Below are 25,713 nucleotides of genomic sequence, written 5' to 3'. Positions count from 1 at the left end.
GGACATTTAATTAAAACCAATAATTTATTTTATCTTGTTCTTGGGAAATGGCTTATATGGCTTGTTTCACAAACCTGGACATGACAACTGAGTACTTTATAAAGAAGAGTGAAAAAACTTTGATGTAGTTTACTTTTACCTTACCTTTCTGCCAGGACACTGGCTGCACGACATAATTCAACTTGTATTACAGCTCCATTACATTGAGACTGAGCTTAAATAAACATATTATGCTGTAGTTGCCTGGCTCTTTTCAGTTCAGTGACTTTGAGAATCCTCTGTTCCCTCTCTGTCATTCTACATATCTGCTGGTGTTGGATTCAAACAAAAAACAGATAATACAAATTATGTTCTTTGAAAACAAATTTTGTCTCATGTCATGGTTAATGGGCCTCTTTTAATACTCCATAAAGCATTAGGTCAGTTAGTCTTTCAACCAAGTTTAATTTATAAGCCATCGGCATCAACTTTATTTACTTTTTTCATTTTGTGTTAGCTAGGTTGTTGGTTTTCAGCTGCTGTGGATATAAAAGAAAGCTTTCATAGTCTCATTTATACCTGTTATTTTAACACAAAGAAGCATCTGTCTCTGCACTCGATCCAAAGTCTTCTTTCACTTACTTCCTCTTAATGTCTATTCGTGAGGACTCTGTCAGCTATTCTAAGAAGAGATGGTCCCCAATGACGGCTTTCCTTAACACTTCTTCCATCATCTTCTAACTAACTTAGCTGACTGATCCTTCTCCAAATTGATCTCTCAGCACTGGTTAACAGTCCCATTTCTACTCCCTTACTTCCTGTTCTGTTTCACATCTGGCTGTATCGTCCTCAAGTAAAACAAAATTGCTCGTATACTCAAGAAACCAACACTCAAACCCAATTATATATTTTGAAACTCGGCTTCTTGTTGTCACTGAAGCACTAAACAATGACTCATTCCCCTCAGTCTTCTTATAACTACGTTTATGCTTTTAACACCGAGCCACCAGATGCTCTGAGTCTTTCCTACCAACTGTGTTGGGTCATTTCTTACTTGGTTGACCTTATTTCTTTGTCCTGTTAGACCACACTATGATCGTAGATAGTGATCCCTGCTCAGCTTTCCAGGAATGTCTTTGTGCTTAGACACAAACATCTCTGATGTAAGGACCACAAGTGTGAGACGACACAGTCCTGCATGTCTGCAATGTTAAGTTTAATCCACTTATTATTTTTTACAGGTGCTTTACAGTAACAGCGACTAGTTCTCTTCTTACTGTAAAGCAGAAAAATCACAAAGCACTTTGCACACCTGCTATGCATTTGCTGGAAAATGACAGAACTTCACCAAGTTATTACTGGTGAATTGGTGATGCATTGAGTTTTTCCTTTCCAGTCACCTTTCTCACTCACTATGTATTAATAGACTTCTCTGCATTGAATCATATCTGTTATTAATCTCTGTCTCTCTTCCACAGCATGTCTTTTATCCTGTCTTCCTTCTCTCACCCCAGCCAATCACAGCAGATGGCCCCGCCCCTCCCTGAGCCTGGTTCTGCCGGAGGTTTCTTCCTGTTAAAAGGGAGTTTTTCCTTCCCACTGTCGCCAAAGTGCTTGCTCATAGGGGGTCATATGATTGTATGATCTCTGTATCTATGAAGCACCTTGAGGCGACTTTTGTTGTGATTTGGCGCTATATAAATAAAATTGAATTGAATTGAATTGAATAGAAAATTGTGTCATATTTCAAAAAAATGTAAACATATTGGGGTGGCTATAGCTCAGGTGGCAGAGCAGGTCAGCCACAAATCAGAAGGTTGGTGGTTCGATCCTGGCTGCATGCCAAATATCTTTGGGCAAGATACTAACCCCATGTTTGCCTACTGGTGGTGGTCAGAGGGCCCGGTGGCGCCAGTGTCCGGCAGCCTCGCCTCTGTCAGTGCACCCCAGGGCAGCTGTGGCTACAACGTAGCTTGCCATTGCCAGTGTGTGAATGTGTGTGTGAATGGGTGGATGACTGAATGTAGTGTAAAGCGCTTTGGGGTCCTTAGGGACTGGGTAAAGCGCTATACAAATGCAGGCCATTTACCATTTTGTCTCCACTATATTACAATCAGGCATTTCATATATAACTCTCTCTCCCTCTCTCTCTTTCTGTGCACATGCTTTATTATTTTTTTAAGTTAGTAGTTTTGCTTTAGTTGAAAATGCACATGCATGAGTAAACTGTGGTACAAAGCTCACTTTATATCTGTGTGTCATTTGCAAGACAACATGGGACAATGTGTGTTTTTCTGTGTGTGCTTTTATGTTTTTTTCAGCCTACGTGGCTCAGAGGTGAAACAGTGCTGGACTTTATACATATGAGGCTGAAAAGGTTCAGGAGCACTAAATGGAAATATGTAAAGATGGGTTAATGTGTGCCCAATAGACTGCATTTAAAAGAAAAGAGATAGAAGAATATGGAATGGATGTAGCATCCAGCCAGTGTGGAAGTGACCAACTCAGATGTAATGTAAAGACACAGTTATCTGTTGGTTGGTGCTGAGCAACAGACTAGAAAAACTAGAGTGTAAACTTCACACAGCAGCCTATGATATTAGTCAGAGATGCTAATTTTGCTGCATTTTAACACAGATGTTAAAACCTCAAGTGGCTATTTGACAAATTGTCATTTTTGCCACTTCCCCATTAGTTTCAGTTTTCAGTCCTGGAAGTCGCTGTTTGCTTTAATAAAATTAAGCTTCTTATATTTCAAGTGCTGTACCAGAAGTCTTGATGTTTGTGATAGTGGCTTCTTGAAATGTGGGCAGAAATATGTTCAGCTTCAAGCCTAAGCACCACTGACAAATAATGCTGTAATGATGGGTGGTTAAGTCATCAACTGCTGCCTGCCTCACTGCTTTAGTCATACAATTTGTATGACTGTGAGTAGAGTTTGTGTATAGCATGCGTTATTATGGCACTGGTGCTTCTTGTGGAATTAACAGACATCCTCCTCCCACTCTTTCTCCATCTCTCTCTCTGTTTATGTATAGAAAGAATACAAGCTTCTCTCTATGGGGAGGGGAATTTTAATACTGAGTGTTTAAAAGTCTGTGTTTATGAACACTTTAGCAGCAAAGGGCATTCAATAACAAGTTCCATTTTTAATGAGAAAAAAAGCCACTTCTACAAAGAAATAAATAAATAACTGGGTATTGCACACATGTTGACCACTATGATACAGTATGATATGGTACACTGCTGACTCAACGTGTATTTTGAAGTGTGGTGTAAGCATGTGTGTGCATGCATATGCTCAAGAGATGCACATGTAGCTGAGTTGCTTATTCACATCAGAGTGACGCATGGGCTTAAGGAGCCTGCTGAAGCTGTCCAGACAAGCTGCAAAAACACACGCACACACATATAGAGCGCAGAATGTGATGCTCCTGCAGTGGGATTATCAGGTAAACCTGTGAGTTCAATCTGCGGCTGGTGGTTAATACCTTCTAAAGAAGTTTGTAGCGGACAGCTCCATTCTGGATTGGTGTTGTGGCATGAAAATATGCGTGTCTGCAGCATAGAAGAGTCATCACAAAATCTGTAGTTAAGGCTCCAGACATACAGATATTTGTTGTAGATTTAAAAGGCTATTTGTTATCCTGTTTGACTTCACGCATCTGGCTTGTAAGAGGATGTACTTGGCTTGTTGCACTGGGGACTGAACGTGGGTGGTAAGGAAGACGATTAAAGTTTGTGAAGTGCAGCGGGGGCAGACAGGTTGTGGAAGGAAAAGCAATATGCTAATATGCTGCTGGACATTAATGGTAAAATGGTAAGAAATATTCACAGCTTTTTGCTCTGTCTGTATTTTTTTTTAAGTGAGTGATTTATGCATTCTCAGTGCTGTCACTGTTTCTTCAACAGGTTTCAGCTACAGAAGAATGTGTAGGACCCATGAGATTGTCTCAAGAGCCAATTCAGGTAAGAGTAAGACAGCCCGTTGGGTCATGTTCATATCTAATGTTTAAGAACAACTGATGAGTGCAGTTTATGGCACCAAATTTCCACCCCCATAAGTGTAATTTAGTCTCCTAGATAAACAAAACGGATTCAAAATGTACTATGAATTCTCTGTTTGTGTCCAGTTGGAATTTCTATATGCGACTTCATTTAAAACAGGGAAAAACAAATACACTGCCTATGCTACTCATATCATTTATACTGCTTATAGTTTATATCACATTAGGACTTCTTCAGATTTTGTCCCAGAAAAAAATCATTCCATCTCTACTAAAGGACGAGAATACTTTTGCAGATTGATTTTTATTCATAAAGTGACTTTATCTAAAGTGTAGTTAACAGTATTTGCTGTGATAATGATTTACCTGACTAAAGTGGTTGAAGATAAATTTACTTTTTTGATTTAAAGTAAAATATGGTCTTAGCCACACATAAACCCTGTTTGCCTTTGTAGTCCAAAATTTTCTTTTGTATGTCCCCGAAATAATATCTTCTATGCATTCATTCTTGAATCGGTGCTCTAAGACATATTTGCTGTGATGTTTTCTGGATATAGTTAGCCATTTTATATTAATTTTATGCATCTTAAATACCTGTAGACACTTTGTCTGTCTTCTGTAATTTCGGTCTAGCTAAGATTTCATCTTGCCTATCAAGAACTCGAGTAATATTGTGGGCTTAGGTAGGGTTGAGTCAGGGACTGTCTGTACTCATCTTCTGGTTAGGGATTAGGACATGTGCTAACAAGATTTATCCTTATGTAACAGAGAAAGTAAGAGCTCTCGGAGGTGACTAGCTGGTTAGATTACAAAGCATTCCTTATTCCAGCAGTTCTGCTACTTTATTAGCTGCTCGTTTATTGCTTTTATTTGATTTGCTTTGGTTTGAGCTGTGCTGCTTTGACCCATCTCCAGGGGTTTTTGAGTTCAGTTCAGCTCCCACTCCAGTGTGGTGATGTGAGAGGCCTGGCATGCCACTCGTGTTCATGCTGAGCTAAAGAATCCCACTCTATCCCTTCACCCTCCTCCTTATTTACCAAACCCAAAAGCACTATAGCTGAAATCTCTGGCAGCATGCAAGCAGGTGGTGGGACCGAGGGCTTTATTAAAAAGCCTTTTTTTGACTTCATCTCATGGCCCATAAAACCCTAAAACTGCTCTTTTAGTTTTACGTCCAACCTTCTGCTGGATCCATGACCTGAGTCGCTCCTCCTCTACTTCACTCCTTCCACAGGAACAGAGAGATGAAAAGAGAGATAAAATGTTCTGCAGGAGAGAGTTATATATTGTGGGTTTTCCTTGACATTTACTATTACTGCCTGATGGCCCTGGAGAGTTTCAGATTTGCTACATACCTCCTCCATCAGCTTATCTAATGCTTCATGTGGTTTCACTTGTTACACACATAATTAATAATCTAAAGTGCATTGTAATTATATCGCGGATCCATGTAAAGAAAGGTAATTCTGTTGTTGAAAACTTTTGTCATTTTGTATCTTTAAACTTTTAATGCCTTTTTGTGTGTAAGCTCAACTATATAAACAACTGCAATTGCATATGAAGCTGTTGCTCAAATAATTCATGTGTTCATCAGCAGAATCCTTAATGGAAGGAAGTTTTATCATTGGTTTACTAAAAATAAGAGCTTGTTAAATGTAAAAGCAATGTTTCTGTGTCTAATTAATCCTTGACAATTTTATATGTAAGTTAAAGGCATCACACCTTTGATTTACATCTAGTTTATTGTGATATAATATGTTGAAAAACAACTTACTCATACAGACTTTGTGTCCTCTAACTTTGACATAGATTTACTTGGTTATTTATTTATCTGAAATAAGTCCTCAGACAATTATTTATTTATTGCAATTCTTTTCTTTTTAAAAGATTTTCCATGTGGATATTCAAAATATGATAAAATCCAGTTAAAATTGATGGCCATTAACCAAATCCTACCACAACCCTAACACTAGTTAGGTAAGTGGTGTTAGGATTTTGTGCTTCTTATTTTTTGTTTTTATTTAATTTATTAATTAATTTTTAAAACATGCTTATCGGAGCACATAAAATTGTACAATGCAAAATGTAATGAGTTTGTTTTAAACTGTTTAAACTGCAGTAGTGAAATTATCATCATTAAGTCATCTTAAAATGGGACTTTAAAGTCATTTGTAATGTCTCAACGTAAGTAGCAGAGCTAAAATATGCCAAAGTAAAAAAAAAAAAAAGGTTTAGACTGGAATGCTGACTGAAAGGTAATTTTTAATGAATTCATTACTTTATAATTATATTTAAGAAGCATGAAATCAGTGTTTCATTAACAGCCTGACCTAAACACTGTCTACAATTTTCAAACTAAATGTGTGTGTAATGTGTATGTAGGATATGCTAAGCTGGGAGGTACTCCCAAAATATACATGATAAACTACGCAGGTTATAGTTTTGACATCATTCATATGAAGGAAAAAACTTTTTTAACTAACTTTCCCAACTCCCCAGATATAGTGAGGAAAGTTGCTTTTGTTATAGTCTTACATGAGAGTCATCTTACACTCTTGTGCTCTCTTTTTATCCCAGTAATATCTAGCTCAGTCAAAACTGTTGTTAACCGCTATTTGAGCTGCTGTTCTGTCTTGTAATTACCTTGGATCTCAATAGGCGTGCACATGTGGAGTTTCTTCTGAGCCACACCTGCCAATTCTAATTTTTATCCCACATTTAAATACTGTATCACTGCACACTACAGTTTCCCTGTTCTGCAGTTTTTTATCACTTCATTTTCTAATCTTTGGGGCAGTTTCCATCATATTCATCCAAATTCTACAGAGCTTATGACCTTGTAGTGTCTTGCAACTTCCCCCATTGAGCAAAGCATTGCCAGCAAAGACTTAACCTGCTTGAGAACATGATAAAAACCTCCCCTACTTTCTCCATATCTATTGGCTAAAATCCAGACTTTATAAAAATGCACATCCTGCAGTGCGAGCTTTTGCATACAAGAGTCGGGACAGGGGAACAGGGGATGATAATGCTGTGCAATCCCATAAAAGTTGATTGTTAAAATAAAAAAATTCAGCTGGAAAGCTGAAAGAAAAGATTTCATTGGTCACCCTTTGACCTGATATACAGTTAAATGGCTCAAAGGTAGTTATCCCAGTGACACATCTGTTTGGAAGTCTCCCAGTGTTAAATGGCATCTGACTTGGGTGTGCAAACATGGCAGATTAACCTCTGAACTCTGAAAACAGCAGCAGTCCAGGAGGATAAGCCTCTGTGCTAGCTGAACAGTGTTTTCATGTAAACTATGAAGGCTGTGACTAACTGTGTCATTTGGGTGGCTTGAGAGGTTTAAAAACTTAAATTGTATTTTAAGGGTATTGTAACCAATTAATTGCATAAACACACATCCATTTGCCTACCATTAACAGTGAGTTGCATTTAGAGAGGCATCTAGCTGTGACAGATATGATGTTGGTGTGATGGAGTGCAGCCATGTGTTTAAATATGTTTGACTGTGTGTATATTAGATGGTGGTATTAAGACCAACGGCGCCTCCTATCAGGCTTGTCATTGGTGACATATTTGGGTGGCAGGTCAGAGATGTGTGCGGTCTGTGTTGTCCCAGGGTACGCTAGGTACTGTGTGTGTGGAATTTCACATGTTAGCACCATGGTTACACAAGCCAGCACAGGATCAAAGACTGTAGATCTTTCACAGGCACTCACAAATGGGAGCCCATTTTCTCCTCCTGTCCTCTCCTTCTTACATCGTCTTTTGGCAGTCTCACCTCTTCTTTTTCATTTTCTATTGTTTCTGTCGCCGCCTGTGAAGGAACACTTTGAAATGCTCTCTGCCTGATTTTACTGTGGAGAATCATGACTTGGACTCCCTTCTGCTTATTTCACCCACTCACTCATTAGCTTTCCCCTCTCTCTGCTGTGCTTCCATGCACTCTATCTGTCACTCTATCCTTTGTTGTCCTTAGAGGGAGTCAGGAGGTGATGCTGCTGCGAGGCAGAGCTGAGTACTGTTGATTCTGGCTGCAGTCCAGCTGCCTGCGTGTATATGTTGTGTTTCCTCACCACTGTACCAAAGGTGGTTGGTGTGTTCATGGTCAAAACACAGTGTGGGATCTAAAACATGTTCTCACTCTGCAGGTTTCATGTCTGTCATGATTCTGCGCTGCTCAGTTTCAGTCAAAGCAGTAATTCACCTCTTGGAGAAGGCATTACCATGACGTTTACATGGTGGCGGTTATTCAGCTATTCATTTCATCCATTTTAAATTTCCCCAGTCAGAATCGGGGGGGACAGGCAGGTGGAGACTCTCCTAGCATGCTTTTAACAAAAGATAGAGAGGCACCATGCACAGTTTTCCAGCTTATCTAAGGAAAGTCAAGCACACGGATGAGCACGCACAATTTCCAATATTTCTCCCAAGCTGCATGCGTGTCTTGGGACTCTGGAAGGAAATCCACAAATCGCCAGAGAGAAAATTAAAACTCAACCCAGAAAAAGCAACAGAGCTGAGACTGAACATCAAGACTGATGACACAGTTTTTCCCGCTGTTTATTTTTCTCAGTTTTTGATTTTACTCACATCGCTATACTAACAAAACAAATAAAGGTGGTAATACTATGTTTTACTTTACCCAGTTATGCAAGCTTTACAAATGAAGTTGGGTTTTTAGCTTTTCGTTACATCCAGATAAACTTCCTGTTTTGTCAAGCCTACATGAACACTAAGGGAACATTATGTGCTAATTTCAAAATGAAAGCCATCACTAGAGACAAATGACCAATACATTCTTATATATTACTTTCTCAGAAAAGTTAAAATTCGATCTCTGTGCATCTATAAATATACTCCTTAGGGCTCATTATTAGACCTCAAGGGAACAACCATTTCAGGGGGCAAACAGATAGATGTTCCCAAGCAAAGTCTCTCTAGGATCTTTGTTCTTCCTGTGCCGAGAGGCTGTTTTTCTGATTTCCTGTTACGGTCCAAAAACATGCATGTTAGGGTAATTGGTGGTTCTAAAATTAGATGTACGTGTGGATGTGAAAAGGCAGCCTCCATGTGTTCGTCCTGTGATGAACTGCTGACCTCTGTGGACTGTATCGTACATTTTGTTCCATGTCGCCTGTAAAAGGCTCCTGAGATAGACCCCAAGATTAAGATACAAAACTGACACCAGAGGTCCAAGACCAGTCCCCGCAGTGTGCAAACCACCAGATTATAAATACCCTGAAAGAGGGTACAGTGGTAGGACTTAAGAGGTTACTGCCCCCATGACATGCCATCACTAAGGCTATCCCTAAAGGTACAATAACACACTTATTTTATGAGTAATGCATGTTAAAGGTAATAAATTGTTTCTGTTTTTTTAGCCGTTTCTCTATGTACTGTGATGTTTAGTAGCCTTATAATATAATGATAATAATATATAGATTGTTCTTAGCAAAAGACAAGAAACAACCAGGCTGGATTTCATAAAATTTGTTGACATTTTAAGCACAGGCAAAGGAAGGAGCTGTTTTTGGTTCCAGTAAGAATAACATTAGGCAGCGATCCTGATGCGAGCAGTATTTCATGTTTTTTGGTTTCTTCATTAGGGTGGGGCCTCTCTGTTTGCCATTTGCATGTTCTACATGTTTCTTCCCGCAGTCCAAAGATATGCATGGTAGATTAAGTGGTGATTTGGATTTAAAACTGTGGATATGAGTGTAATAATTTTGCATTATGTCAACATAAGGCTGTTTAATTTTTCTTTCATGCAGCCAGTTACTTACTTACTCCATAAACAGTGCATTATGTTAATCTGCAAAAAAGGGAGGAGTGGATATAATTTAAGCCAGAATTTGTACCTGTTGCTATTCACTGATACATGTCAGTAGCCTCATTTGTCCTGTAACCTTGTGAAAAATGTAACCGGCACATAAAATGTTCTTGGTCTGCTGTTCTGAATAGTGTGCTGCCTGAGTAGTAGACAAAGTGAAATATCTATTTTATAATTATCCCAGCAATAGAAGTACTCTGTTACCCCCATGTCCATTTCCTTGTCTCTCTCCAGGTCTTGCTCGTGTTTGCAAAGGAGGACAGCCAAAGTGATGCCTTCTGGTGGGCCTGTGACCGCGCTGGTTTCAGGTGCAACATTGCACGGACGCCTGAGTCTGCTGTTGAATGTTTCCTAGACAAGCACCATGAGATAATAATCATTGATGGACGTCACTCACGCTATTTTGAGCCTGAAGCTGTTTGCCGGTGAGTGAAGTCTTTGTGACCAGAGTCACTGGTTCTATATTTTCTGTAATTTCTCTATTTTCACTTCAGTGAATGTTTTGAGAGTATTTCCTCCCAGCAGCTGGGATAAGACATTTTAGGAAGTAATTTGGTGTTGTATTACATATTTAAGAGAATATTGATACTTCTTTAATGTTTGGAAACCATCTCCTTAAACTGAAAAAGAAAAAAAATACTAGCAAAGAAATGATTTAACCAAATCCACATCTTTTTGCACGTAATCATGTGCAATATATAGATCAAACTACATCAGTCGAAAGTTATAGCAAGGAGCAGTGAGTACTGAAGCTCCTATAGCTTTGGGACTGGTTGGTGCCATCTGGTGTTCACTGAAAGCAACACAGAAGTCTACAACTTGAAACCTGATGCTCCAAGTTATATTTACAGATTTCTTTATTCAGTTTTTCTCCAAAAGGAAGTACAAGATATTTAACTTCCCAAGTTATAGGAAGCCATAGTTGAGCAGGCACTAAAGTGAGTCTGCACTTTGCTGACATGAAATCAGTCAGGTTTTTTGCCCATTTGTCCAAAGTGGCCGTGGCAGTGCTGGCAGCTTTTCAAAAATATATGCGCCTGCGAAATGATCCCGTTCACTCCCAGTCCTGTGCCAGATGTTAAATCCTTACTGCTCATAGAGTTGTGTGCATTTGTTTATTCATTTACTTATTTATTTACTGAGAACGACCTGTTCTGGATACATTTCTACAATTTTCTTCTTTTAAATAACTTGACTTTCAAGTTTTCAAGTCAGCTTATTCTTTGTTTTAATAAATAAATCGAAGCTGGATGTTCCTTAGATTTTTTGGCATCTTTTTAAAGAAAAACTTTATTCCATATTATTTTTAGCCAAGACAAGTGACTACTACTTATGTGTTTGATTTAGTTTTCCTGCAGACCTTTTAGTTATTGGCCTATAGTAAAAAGCTGTGCCCGTATATTTTCTTGTGATTTATTTTAAGTGCTTCATTATTTCCTCAAGTAAAGGAACAGATCCATTTATCTCCCCTGTCTCCAGAATACCACAGTTTGGCAACTCCTCCCTGTTTCCTCCTTCGCTCCTTTCCTCAATGTTTTTTTTTTTTGCCTTTTCCACCTCCCGTCCTTATCCACCATGAGGATCTCTTCCATAATCCATTCCTTCTGTTCCTGCTTTCATTCTCTAACACTGCATACTCATTCCTCCTCTACCTCTTGGCCCCTTTCCCTTACGCTTTGCCAGTGGCCTGGCTTTGTGGCCAATCCTCTGAGGTACATGTTTGGTTTGGTGTTTCTGTGTAAAGGGCAGAAATGTTCTGTCCTCCTTTTGAGGCAATGACATCAACCCCCAAATCTGTCCACATGTTTGTCCTGTACATGAGTCCAAGCCACTTCTCCTGAACTCCTGCTGACTTTGTATCTGTATTTGTGTTATTTTCAGGATGATCCGTGCCACAAAGCCCTCTGAAAACACAGTTATTCTAGCTGTTGTGCCACAAAAGTAAGTCTGAGTTAATCTTTTTTGTAAATTTTTATATTCTGTGTTAATAATTAATTAGAAAATTATTCACATAAGACTTTAAGGTCTTTAAGGCTCAACTTCAAAACAAACTTCAGATGTTTACAGTATCCCATTAGTATGGATAGCTATGCCTTTGAATGGGGTAGTCTTTCAAAGGCATTTTATCTTACTATGTTGGGTTCATGTACAGCATTACACATTTTTTAACCATATTAAGCAACCATGAACTGTATCAGGTTAATTTTTTAACTAGACTTTTGATTTGAAAATCAGCACATCAACCGATTATTCCAACACTTCTCAAAAAAAAAAGTTATTCCTCAAAATATTTTCATATATTTTTATATAATTCTCTTAAAATCTGCAAGGTCAACAGCAACCTGTCTACGGTTATGGTTGGATGGTGGATTGTATTTTAGTCACATGGTAAACAGTTTCAGCTGCAAGATGATGTTATAATTTAGTATTACTTTTTGATTTTTAGATTGTTTGTTCAAAATAGAAGAAATGTCTATTAAAAAGGATGGGTATCAACCAAATGCAAGAACATGAATTTTTTTTTTTCAATAATATGACTTTGCTGTTGAAAATCTTCTTGTCTCCTCACCTTTAACCCAGTCACGGCAGATGGCTCCGCCCCCCTGAGCCTGGTTCAGCCTGAGGCTTCTTCCTGTTAAAAGGGAGTTTTTCTTTACCACTGTCGCCAAGTGCTTGCTCATAGGGGGTTGTCAGATTTGGGGGATTTTCTCTATATTATTGTAGAGTCTTTACCTTACATTGCAAACTCCATTGAAACAATTGTTGTTTTCAGTTGGTGCTGTTCATTTTGGATGCAATCACTCATATTAAAAAAAAAGTTGACTGATTTTTGAGAGTTTAAACTACACAGTTTTCCATTCATTGTTTGAGCAGACCACTCCAAGCATGATTTTGAAAAATGATTGTGGTTGCAGATGGTAATCATTCTTTTCTGTCACTGTATAGACCGTCTGACCAAGAAGAGCCATCTGTTCTTCCTCTCCTCTGCGCTGGATTTAGCAGAGTACGTCCAATAACTTTTTCCTGTGCTTGTGACTTTGTTTATATCAGATGCAGCCCTCAATGTGTTATGCTTGTTTCTCCTTGAGGCGTTTCATTGATCATCTAAAGATTTTAAACACTTAAACAGCAGCGTGTTGCCAGTTTTGAAAGAGGCACTTATTGTCCATGTTTTTTAATGGTGTGAAAATGACGTTGGAGGTTTCAATACGATTTGCTACTGACTCATTCAATCTTTCCACCCCTTTTCTCTCCTTCAAATGTCACTTAACCTTCTTTGGCCTCCAGAGGTTTGTGGAGAACAACAGTGTGGCAGCATGCTATAATGAGCTCATACAGATGGAGCATGGAGAGGTGCGCTGCCAGTTCAAACTCAGGTACAAGTGGAGGGCAAAGACACTTAGATCATATCATGCAATTATGTGAACATGCACAGACATATACTGTGTAAGTGTTCTTTGGTACTGAGTTTCCTAATTCTTAGTATGGTGGCTTTATTCATCCACAGGGCTTGTAATTCCATCTTCACTGCCTTGGAGCACTGCCAAGAAGCTGTGGAGATCACCAGTGAGGACCACATAATACAGGTAAACATATTACACACCTTCCAACGCAGCAAAAGCTTTTCTTTAAATCACAAAGCTAGTGATAGTCAGTATTTGTGTAATATCTGTGGCTCTCATCCTCAAGTAGTTAATCCAAAAAAACTGTTTATGACTTTAATACCTTTACATATAAACTGTGTCTCTCTTAGTTTTTGTCTTGGTCGCGGTAATTGTGAAATAAATAGAAACACAACAAAGCATCACATTTACAGATTTTACATACATTAACAACAATGTGCTACATAAAAAAGTCGAAGTCAAGTCACCACAAAACAACATGTACCTCCTTATAGACAGATTGTCCTTTCCCCCTCTCTATGGGGAAGAGGTGATCAGGGAAATTTAGACACAAGAGGACAATAAGAAAAACATACAACTTTTTCTTTTACTCTAACAGTTTTGTGGTTATTTCACAGTACGTGAATCCAGCATTTGAACGGATGATGGGCTATCACAAAGGGGAATTGATCGGGAAAGAACTGACTGAACTTCCCAAGAGTGACAAGAACAGAGCTGATCTGCTGGACACCATCAACAACTGTATCAAAAAAGGAAAGGTCAGTCCTGTACCCATTCATCTCCATCCAACCTATCTGTGAGATCTGACAGCATTTCATACCCTGACTGGCATGTCGTCTCTGAAGGAATGGCAGGGCATTTATTATGCCAGAAAGAAATCAGGGGACAGTATACAACAGCATGTGAGGATAACACCAGTCATCGGCCAAGGAGGGTAAGCCAAGTTAAACAAGCATACGTTGTTAGTGTACAGATCCTAGAAAGAAATCTCTGATTCCTGTCCTCTTCCCACAGGAAAATTCGACATTTTGTAGCCATCAAGAGACCGCATATTGACAACAACAATCAGGTTGGTGAAATGATCATCTGATCGTTTACTCTGAAAAGTTTCCTTCCACCCAAGGCAGGGACAATCATTTCCATCAGTTTGTCACTAACACTGCAAAAAAGAAATACCAAACTGAATTTTAGTATGGGTGAGGCACGGCTAATTCTTTAATAATACTGTACTGTGTGTAGAAGCTAATTATACAAACCTTGGCAAAGGAGAGGTCATTATACAAGGAGTGAAACAGGAGCTTTGGCAATAACAACTAGAAGTTAAAGGTTTTAATCAAATATTTACTCATTCAGGTACTTAAGGATTCTAATGTGGGACTCTCTTTCTTTGCTTACTTAGGGTTTTGGTTGGGTTTTGCTATAGCCACATCTTTAAATGATTCAGTTCTAATATATTTATGTAGTGCCAAATCACAATAACAACCACCTATGAGCAAGAAATTGGCAACAGTGGGAAGAAAAACTCCCTTGTAACAGGAAAAAACCTCCCAACAGAACCAGACTCAGAAAGGGGAGCTATCTGCCGCAACCAAGTTGGGGGTGAGGAGACAAGAACAATTTCAACAACAAAGTCATATTGTTGAAAAAAAAATCATATTCTTGTGTTTGGTTATTACCCATCCCTAAATGACATTCAGCTCCTACATGCAGGTGCTTGTAGTTAAAAAAAGAAGAAGGAGAAGAAGAAAACAGGCAGCTACAAAATATTATTTGTGTTGTGGAGCTTAAACAAATGTCAAACTATCAGCAGTGCTAATGCTGCAGTGCTTTTTGGCCCAATCAAGTCTGGTGATGAAATATACCACTGAGTCCAAACTGCACTTAGTCACTGATTGCAAACTCTGCTGGCAGTTACATCTATATAAATGCTTCAAATGATCTGTAGGCTAAAGTGTCAGATTTACTTCAATACCTCAACAAAACATGTGGGCTCACAGGCTTCCAGCACTATTGAGCACCATGCACAGCTACTCTGAAGCAGGTGCCGCTACGCTCAGCTGGGTTCCCAGCCAATAACGTCATACTATGCTAAGCTACAACTAAGCACCAGGATCTCCCACTAAGGCCTAAGGAAGGCGAGCAGCCAGGCACCAAGGCTATTTATACCCTGGGCAAAGCTGCACAGGCACTAGGTTTAGCTCATTGCTCTCTTTCATCGTGTATGCATAAGGTGAGTCAGCCACTGACATTTGACTGCCAAAGCCAAATGGCAGTCATTCCTGCATGTCGGGGCCGGGAATCCTTAGGCATGGCAGCGACTGATCCAATTCTAGTCATCCCCCACAACCTAAAATGTGCAGTGTCAAACTGGATGGTATTATCACAGTGTCATTTCTAGATTTTATTCATTTTTTACCACAAATTACCATAGGGAATTGATGCAAAGAAGCAACAAAGGTTTAGCATTTGATGGCTCTCTAGAACTAAATCATGACCTGAGGCATGTAGTACATCTTCACTGAGATTATCTATTTGACAACCCAAGGCCACGAAGGCCATTTCAAGATACCATTTATATGACATTGGATCCTCGCTTAAGATCTTTTCCTCTGGGCACTTAAAGCCCCACATTACTCCTCATCTTTTCCCACCCAGATGTTTGGCTGTAGACCATGGTTTCCGTTTCATTGTGTTGTTTAGTTAGCACTCCAGACTTACAGCAGGTTTTGGGTCAGTTTTGTTTGTCTTTCCCCTCATTATAATCTCAACTATTACAAGCTTTAGCCAAGCCAATTTAAAAGATGTTTAGATGTCTGCTTGTGCTTTGCAGCCCAAGAAGAACATTAAATTGTAGCCAGTTAAATCTGGAAACTTTGCATGTCATTAGACATGTTTACATTGTCCTAATCCTATTTACTCAGTATGAGACACACTCAATGCCTAATAGCAACTTTAAGCAAAGGGGGTATAAAGAAAGACCAACTAGCCAATTCTATGAGATTGAAATGGATTTTAAAAATGACATGTAGCTGAAGTGTTCAAGGGATAGCTTTCCATGCTCCATAGCGAAATTACACTTTCCTAAATATGTAAAAATGATTTACAGTTATAGAAATGTGTTTGTATACATGCATAAATGATTGCATAAACATGCAGGTTGCGCTGTCAGCAAGTTGCATAGGTGCAGTGAGTCACTGGGTAAGGAAAATCTTCTTAACCTGATTAGAGGCTCTACCCATCCGAAGAACCTGAGTGTGACTAACAGGATGTACCATGCAAATTGTTACCTATATAAATATGCTGTATTAAATGTATGCATGCAAACACACATATATATTGAGAGAGAGGCAGACACAGCAAACAAGTTTAAAATACACAAAAACTCATAGCCATGAGCCTTTCCAAACATTTGTGAAAGAATGGGTCATTCTAAAAGGTTCACTGAATCACGTGTAGTAGTTACTGGAATAGAATGTGACAAATCTTACTGGGTCAGTTCATGAAATTCCTTCCTTCCTAGATCCTTCCATAATCAACCTTAAGAGACATTATTGCAAAGTGGAAACATTTGGGAACCACAGCACCTAAGCCACAAAGTAGCAGGCCATGTAAATTTGCTGAGTGCAAAGAAGTGCACAGCGCAAAAAAAAGTTTCCATCGCTGTGCAGACTTCAGACTCTTTTAACATCAGCATGAAAACTGTGTACCAAGAGCTTCAGGGCATGAGCAGGGAACTGCCATACGTGACCTTAGCACAAAAAAGAAAATAACAAAATAAGCTGTTTAGCATTGGCAGAGGACATTTTGCAACTTCTTAATGGGCACAACCCACGTAATCAACTCTGTTGCTCAACCCACAGATGTATTTTACTTACAAGGAAATAAACCGGTTTTCCAATGGAAATAAAATTTATTCCCAAGAAGCACTCTTACAATAAAGAAATAATCCACCAAACACAAATTTCTTAACTTTTTAAAAAATAAATGAATCTATGATTTAGTGCATTGAAATGTATGTTACCATTAGCTTGACTCATAAGAATTGCATAAATATCACTATATAAAGAATCAAACGCAATTAGCATACTGCTAGTGTCACTGTGCATGAGCCTATAGTGTGTGTTAACATGCTAAGTAGTTACTAGTTTTTAGTCTTTGAATTAAGAAGTGCTATGTCACTGATACAGAGACAGGGTGGGTTTATATTTATTAAGATCTTGTCCTGCAGACATACGTTTTATGATATGCCATTTTTATATACTACATAAATCCATTCTGATCAAACACGTTGGTAACACACTGGATCACTTTGTAGGCTATCCACTTTACTTACTTAACGACTTTAATACTGTATTCATAGTCATACTGAATTCTCCAGTCATACATAGGTTGTATTCAAAATGCTCTGTTATAGTAATACAAACCTGTATATTCCTTGCAGTTCTTTTGCCTAAATCAATAATGTTTATAGACTGCTATATCTTAAAAATGATACAGAAAGCTTAAATAAGATTGGAACAAATTCTTAAAAATATAAAGAATGTTAAAATAAATCCAGCATTTTGCTTTAGCCCCAAATGCGTCTGATTATATCCATCACAGTAAATGCATATCCACAGTGCACACCTAGATTTTAATCATCTCTTGTTCTCTGTCTACCAGCTCCACAAGTTCAACAAGGAGGAGAGATACAGCGGGGAACATTCTCACTCAGGTATCTTACAACATTTTTTTGTCTTTTACGTTTCCTTTATCTCTTAATTGCAGAGGTTCCATTTGGAGAAGGTAAATTATAGAGTTCTAAAACAGGGTTGATCGACAATGGTCTGACAATGAGAAAATAGGATGGATCATCTCAAACTGGTTTCTTGAATATGACAGCAGGCTGTACTCAAATGCATAAGGCATTGTAACCTTGGTTCTCTGAGTGAGAGACTATCACGTATTCCGAGTGGAGAGATAGTCTCGATATGATAGAGAACTCCCGTTTCACCGTATCCCAAAGGTATTTTATAACCAACCGTTTTACATCATGGATGTGTAGCCAACAAACATAAAGCAAATGCATGTGGAGCAGAATTTTTGAGGACTATTTTCTGCACATTGTTGAATCTTTGTCACAAAGAATTAAAGCAGTTCTGAAGGAAAAAGGGGATCCAACCCAGTACTAGTAAAGTGTATCTAGTAAAGTGGCTGTTAAGTGTATTAAATTAAATTAAATCAAGCAGCTAAAGCAAAAGTATTATCTATGCAGAATATATAAATGAGACTGTTGGTTTAATAATTTTTGGTTCATTTATGTGTATTTCATTTTAATGTTGCACATATAGATGATTTAAAGTACTCATTAACTGCTGGGTAACCTTATTTCCAGTATTTAAGACTGCAGACTGTTAAGCAGCTTTAGCTTTAAAATAAATGTGATGGAGTATAAAGTAAAACACTGTAAATGCAATGGAGTTGAAGCAAAATGCTGAATAACAGTAAACTTTAAACAAGCTACAAGTACATTAAAACTGTACTCGAGCTAAGTCCTTGAGTAAATCTACTTTGTTAAATTCCGCTGTCCTATCCATGCTCTCTTTAAATGTCAGTGGATATTGTAAGGGGGTCACCAAAGTAAACAAGTCCAGGTTTGTTATTATTCTCAAAGATGAAATTACTTGATAGTATTACATGCATTACTTCCATCCGCAGAGTGCTATTCTCTACGACACCGAGACAGAAGAAAAGATTCGATGGACGACCGATCGGTGAGCTCCCGTAGTAGTGACGGTAAGGATATTTAAAATATGTTTTATGTTTTTGAGCCTCTGTTTAAATTGGTACAACTCTAGTTTGCGCCACTCCAAAAGCACAACCAGACATCTAAACATATTTTCAATTGGCTTGGCTAAAGCTGATAACAGTTAAGATTATAATGAGGGGAAGATAAACAAAACAGGCCCCAATCCTGATGTACAGCAAGTGTGGAGCGCTAACTAAACAACACAATGTAACGGGAGCCATGGTCTACAGCTAAATATCTGAAGAAGATGTTTGAACACAAAACAACCGTAGGAGATTGAACATAATAAAAAAATGTGAATAAAGCAAAGGAGATCACAAAATAGGAGTGGGTAAAGAAAGAAAGAATGAAGGAATGATTGGAGAGTGAGTCAGACTGTGTTATGGTAGGTGCTTGAACTAAAGAGATCGTACAGAGAGATGTTGAGGGCTGATAACATGCATACCTCCCTCTTCAACTCACTTTGACGCAGCTGCTATTTTAAGTTATCTCAGCTGCATGCTGCTTCTCCTCTGCTCACCCTCAAAATATTTTGTCTTGCTCTTTTTTATCTCTTTCATTCATGAGCATTTTGATGAAAGCCAAAAACATGTTATTATTACTGATAAGCCACAAGCCATAATATAGTGATCATAATACCAATACCATAATGTTTTCTACATTGCAGCTCCCAGTTTACAAAATCGAAGATACTCTTCTGTGGCCAGGATTCATTCTATGACCATTGAGGCTCCAATAACAAAGGTATGCTGCTTTAAGCAGTGGAGTTAATCATTTACAGTAAAATAAACTTTAAATGTACCAAAGCAAATGCTATGTAAAAATGACCAGAAGTCACAACTTGCAGTGTGTTTTCATCCTTCGATGCCAGAGACAATATGTTTGTGGGTTGTCTGTCCAGCCCTCAGCATGTACGTTCATCCATCTGTTTGTTTGTTTGTTTTTTTCATTACAAGAAGCCACAATGACTCATCAAAGAACTTAGAAGAATTAACCTGTTAAAGGTCACTGAAGCTCCAAAAACACTTTTTTTTCTTGGTTATAACTCTTTAAATTTCATACTCTTTTGATGACAGCATTGTACTCTAATAAAATGAAACATCCGTTTGTGAAAAAGTAAAAAAGTGGCATTTTATTTCCAAAGTCAGCTTTATTGTGACTTCATAATGTTTTTCAAAGTTGTGGCTGTTGTCCAAGTAACTCAGGAACAAACTGGGAGTGTTTGGACACATTTATAATATCTAACATATCAAGCATTTAGTAGCTTGAGGGACCACCTTTCACAGCAATAACATGAAGTGCTAACTGCTAACTGGCTACTCTTTTCCCTCATTCCCAGGTAATAAACATCATCAATGCAGCTCAGGAGAGCAGTCCAGTAACGGTAGCCGAAGCTCTGGACCGTGTGTTGGAGATCCTGAGGACCACTGAGCTCTACTCCCCTCAGCTTGCCTCCAAAGAAGATGACCCACACACAAGCGACCTGGTTGGCGGGCTTATGAGTGTAAGAATTAGTTAGTATATGTACTTAAACATTGGTTCGTAAGTTGAGATGCCTGAGACACTTTATAAGGAGACATAAGAAACAGGCTGTTTTTAATCACAGTGTAAAACTGTTACCTCATGCATATAAAATATAAAAAGGCATTTTCATTCAGCCGTGAAATGTTTGCCTTCAGCAATCACGCTTGTGTTTTTGTACTGCCAACAGTTTTTATTTAATTTGAATTTGTTGAATAAGCCCAACTATGAGGTGAGTCACTGCACGCATACATTTCTGTTTTGAAAGCAAGTTTTAGGTTCCAGCAGCAATATTATAGACCGCTGATGCAGTCTATCAGTCAAATTGTTTAATGTATGATTTTTCTCCGCAGTATAGATCTGCTGTGTTTTCTAGTAACTACCAAAAGTACATCAATTCAGTGACAATGTGATGGTAAAGGAGATACAGCTCTACTTTTCTCTTCCTATTGTTATGGTTCAGGCTCATCTTGTATTCATCTCTCCAAAGAAGTTTTTTCAAAACAGGCTCTTTTTGACAAAGTCTTATCTGGCCTTCTTGTTCTTGAAAGTAACCTGTGGTTTGCACCTTGTTGTAAACACTGTATGTCCATTTATGAAGGCGTCTCTTGATTAAAGACTTTGAGTCTTGACAAAAGTCTTCTTGTCAAGAGGTTTGTCTTAACCAAGAAAATAATTCTTTAATTATCCCCTTTAGTTGTCTTTTAGTGTTGCTGTGCATTCATCCTTTTAAAAAATATACCAGATTGTTGATTTGGCCACATCAAAAATTCTTACTATCTCTCTGATGGGTTTATTTTAGTTATGGCCTCCTTTACTTGCATCCATATCTCTGTGGACCTTATAGTTAAGAGTTCCAGTACAAAGACACCAAATGCAAGTTCAACACTCAAAATCAGCTTCAGAAAGCGCCTTTCGGAAGATGGGGTACTGTATATAAAAATATCTAAACTAAACAGTTAATGCAGTACTTTTAAACTCCATTGGTTAAAGCGCTGCACTGAATGAAACACACTTTTAATGGTATACAGAGGCTACAACTAAAAAACTAAAAAAAAAGGCTACAACTACAAAAGAAACTGTTTGGAAGTTTTACTTGTTTCACCATCTCTGGGGGGAGTGGCTCACTTTTGGAAGCAGACTCGAGTGGTCAGTTAGAGAACAGCAGTTTTCTAGTCTTCCATGTTGGGTTTATTTTGATGCTTAGTTAATCCACCAACTCTCCCCAATAAATGCATCTTTCACTCCAGTTTGTTGCACTGTGTGTGCAAGTTGAAATATTGAGCAAGGCTACCACATTATTTGTTTTGGGGTTCTAATGGAATAGTCAGATGTTAAGAATAATAGGCTCGCTGTCTGTCTCAAGAAACAAAATCATTTTCAAAAAATCATTTTCTTCATTTTTTTTCCCTCCAGGATGGGCTGCGCAGACTCTCTGGGAATGAATATGTTTTCTGCAAAAGTAAGTTTTAATGCACTGTAATATCAATTGCAACAAAGAAAAAGAAACAGAGTGGGTACTATTGCACACAGGTGTGTTTTCATGAGTGAATATCCACAACAAGGGGGTGAAAAATCAATATATATTGCACAATAATCCTGTGCATTATGTAAATATTTCAATGTATGTATAAATATATTGGCAACACTGGGTCAATAACTTCATAGTAGCTAGCTGTTAATGAAGCATTAGGTTAAAAACATGTGGGACTAGAGATATGTTTGGGTGTTGAATGCGGTCTGTTGTCTTGATGGAATCCCTTGAATAAATATTAAGTTTGAAGTTGTTGGCAGGATGAAAGAGTCGCAATGTTCTTGTAACATTGTACAGTGTGTATTTTTCCATCTCAGTTTATTACATAACCCCATTATAATGACTACAGTCACAAGAGCACTTAACTGAGAGATGACCCAAAGCAAGAGTCAATTTTCTGAGAAATTGTCTAATTTGTCATTATGTTGAAAGCTGTGTCTTTGTAAGTGTAACTGCAACACCACCGGTGCTCCTTCACTTCTCTAGATAATTTTATTGCACACTGTAGAGACCACAGTCTTTACATTTTCAGAACAATTAGCTATAGCTATTGGTATAAATATTACAGAGCCAACACAGGTACAATAGTTCTTTGGTCTTTTTATGGTCACATTTTTATGTGTGTGTGTCTGTCTATTAGACATGAGTCAGAGCCAGCTGGCTATCCCAGTCACTTTGAATGATGTTCCTCCAAACATCGCTGAGATGCTGAATGATGAGGAGTGCTGGGAGTTCAACATCCTGGAGCTGGAGGCAGCTACACACAAAAGGTACAAAGATAATATAATCCAGAGAGTCCAAACAATATCAAATTCCTTGGATTCGAAAAAGCTACGTATGCTTATTGGCTTCAATTCATTTTGTTATCCAGTAGTGATCTGTTTTGCTGCATTTTTCTTACTTTAACCTGTTCTACGCATATTCATCCAGTCCTTTGTGTGATCCCCTGCAGACCACTGACGTACCTAGGCCTGAAGATTTTCACAAGTTTTGGAGTGTGTGAGTTCTTAAACTGCTCGGAGGCTACACTGCGCTCCTGGCTGCAGCTCATTGAGGCCAGCTACCACTCCTCTAACTCCTACCACAATTCCACACACGCTGCAGATGTGCTGCACGCTACAGCCTACTTCCTACGCAAAGAGAGAGTCAAGGTTAGAAGAAAAGCACACATATAAACTGAGTGAGCGGCACATGAGAACGATAAAGCTAAAACAGGAGATACTAAATAATATATACACATTTAATGAATTGTATATTTAGGTTTATTAAGGAAAATATACCAAAAATACACCCAAAAAACATGTTATGCTAATAACAAGAAAATGTAATGATACTGTTGATAGAAGATGTTGTTTGCTGGTGCATATTATTAAAAAAACTCTAGATATGTTTGCATACCAGCATTTATTAAAGGGAACACAAGCAAAAGATCTGAATACGATTCATTGTACAATCCAAATTCCAAAAAAGCTGGGATACACATACAGATGAACTGGAATAGGACTGGGCGTCTCTGTTCACGGCACCCCTTGTGTTCTAAAACCAGATAAGCAGCAGAAAATGATGGTGGATGGATGGATGGATTTATATTCACTTTTTTATTTTATTTGCAATTGCAACTGAAAAAAGCCTCATATAGCATCGTTCAATTCAATTCAATTTTCAATTCAATTTTATTTACAGTGGGGCAAAAAAGTATTTAGTCAGCCACCGATTGTGCAAGTTCCCCCACTTAAAATGATGACAGAGGTCAGTAATTTGCACCAGAGGTACACTTCAACTGTGAGAGACAGAATGTGAAAAAAAAATCCATGAATTCACATGGTAGGATTTGTAAAGAATTTATTCGTAAATCAGGGTGGAAAATAAGTATTTGGTCACCTCAAACAAGGAAAATCCCTGGCTCTCACAGACCTGTAACGTCTTCTGTAAGAAGCTTTTCTGTCCCCCACTCGTTACCTGTATGAATGGCACCTGTTTGACCTCATCATCTGTATAAAAGACACCTGTCCACAGCCTCAACCAGTCAGACTCCAAACTCCGCCATGGCCAAGACCAAAGAGCTTTCGAAGGACACCAGGAAAAGAATTGTAGACCTGCACCAGACTGGGAAGAGTGAATCTACAATAGGCAAGCAGCTTGGTGTGAAAAAATCAACTGTGGGAGCAATCATCAGAAAATGGAAGACATACAAGACCACTGATAATCTCCCTCGATCTGGGGCTCCACGCAAGATCTCATCCCGTGGGGTCAAAATGATCATGAGAACGGTGAGCAAAGATCCCAGAACCACACGGGGGGACCTGGTGAATGACCTGCAGAGAGCTGGGACCAAAGTAACAAAGGTCACCATCAGTAACACACTACAACGGCAGGGAATCAAATCTCGCAGTGCCAGACGTGTTCCGCTGCTGAAGCCAGTGCATGTCCAGGCCCGTCTGAAGTTTGCCAGAGAGCACATGGATGATACAGCAGAGGATTGGGAGAATGTCATGTGGTCAGATGAAACCAAAGTAGAACTTTTTGCTATAAACTCAACTCGTCGTGTTTGGAGGAAGAAGAATACTGAGTTGCATCCCAAGAACACCATACCTACTGTGAAGCATGGGGGTGGAAACATCATGCTATGGGGCTGTTTTTCTGCCAAGGGGACAGGACGACTGATCCGTGTTAAGGACAGAATGAATGGGGCCAAGTATCGTGAGATTTTGAGCCAAAACCTCCTTCCATCAGTGAGAACTTTGAAGATGAAACGAGGCTGGGTCTTCCAACATGACAATGATCCAAAACACACCGCCCGGGCAACAAAGGAGTGGCTCCGTAAGAAGCATTTGAAAGTCCTGGAGTGGCCTAGCCAGTCTCCAGACCTCAACCCCATAGAAAATCTGTGGCGGGAGTTGAAAGTCCGTGTTGCTCGGTGACAGCCCCAAAACATCACTGCTCTTGAGAAGATCTGGATGGAGGAATGGGCCAAAATACCAGCTACTGTGTGTGCAAACCTGGTAAAGACCTATAGTAAACGTTTGACCTCTGTTATTGCCAACAAAGGTTATGTTACAAAGTATTGAGTTGTATTTTTGTTATTGACCAAATACTTAGTTTCCACCCTGATTTACGAATAAATTCTTTACAAATCCTACCATGTGAATTCATGGATTTTTTTTTCACATTCTGTCTCTCACAGTTGAAGTGTACCTCTGGTGCAAATTACTGACCTCTGTCATCATTTTAAGTGGGGGAACTTGCACAATCGGTGGCTGACTAAATACTTTTTTGCCCCACTGTATATAGCGCCAAATCACAACAAATGTCGCCTCAAGGCGCTTCATAGATACAGAGAAAAGCCCAACAATCATATGACCCCCTATGAGCAAGCACTTTGGCGACAGTGGGAAGGAAAAACTCCCTTTTAACAGGAAGAAACCTCCGGCAGAACCAGGCTCAGGGAGGGGCGGCCATCTGCTGCGACCGGTTGGGGTGAGAGAAGGAAGACAGGATAAAAGACATGCTGTGGAAGAGAGACAGAGGTTAATAACAGATATGATTCAATACAGAGAGGTCTATTAACACATAGTGAGTGAGAAAGGTGACTGGAAAGGAAAAACTCAGTGCATCATGGGAATCCCCCGGCAGCCTACATC

The 25,713-nt window shown here is 38.8% G+C and overlaps 1 protein-coding gene across 1 annotated transcript in view; it reads left to right on the top strand.

Moving 5' to 3' along the window:
* Positions 1-25,713, top strand: part of pde8b (phosphodiesterase 8B) — a 48,254-nt gene that overhangs the window by 10,110 nt on the left and 12,431 nt on the right. Inside the window, exons 2-17 of the mRNA XM_006804755.2 lie at positions 3,892-3,948; positions 10,060-10,250; positions 11,707-11,766; positions 12,772-12,829; positions 13,114-13,202; positions 13,334-13,412; positions 13,847-13,987; positions 14,075-14,163; positions 14,244-14,298; positions 17,892-17,943; positions 18,927-19,004; positions 19,685-19,761; positions 20,357-20,521; positions 21,955-22,000; positions 22,713-22,842; positions 23,025-23,223. Coding sequence (XP_006804818.1) covers positions 3,892-3,948; positions 10,060-10,250; positions 11,707-11,766; positions 12,772-12,829; positions 13,114-13,202; positions 13,334-13,412; positions 13,847-13,987; positions 14,075-14,163; positions 14,244-14,298; positions 17,892-17,943; positions 18,927-19,004; positions 19,685-19,761; positions 20,357-20,521; positions 21,955-22,000; positions 22,713-22,842; positions 23,025-23,223 — 1,566 coding nt within the window. The remainder of the gene's footprint in view (positions 1-3,891; positions 3,949-10,059; positions 10,251-11,706; positions 11,767-12,771; positions 12,830-13,113; positions 13,203-13,333; positions 13,413-13,846; positions 13,988-14,074; positions 14,164-14,243; positions 14,299-17,891; positions 17,944-18,926; positions 19,005-19,684; positions 19,762-20,356; positions 20,522-21,954; positions 22,001-22,712; positions 22,843-23,024; positions 23,224-25,713) is intronic.

The sequence above is a fragment of the Neolamprologus brichardi genome, chromosome 7 (genome assembly GCF_056152115.1).
Source record: "Neolamprologus brichardi isolate AB-2024 chromosome 7, ASM5615211v1, whole genome shotgun sequence".
Taxonomy (NCBI): Eukaryota; Metazoa; Chordata; class Actinopteri; order Cichliformes; family Cichlidae; genus Neolamprologus; species Neolamprologus brichardi.
The sequence above is the reverse complement of the archived record's forward strand: the minus strand, read 5'-3'. Positions and strand labels throughout refer to the sequence as shown.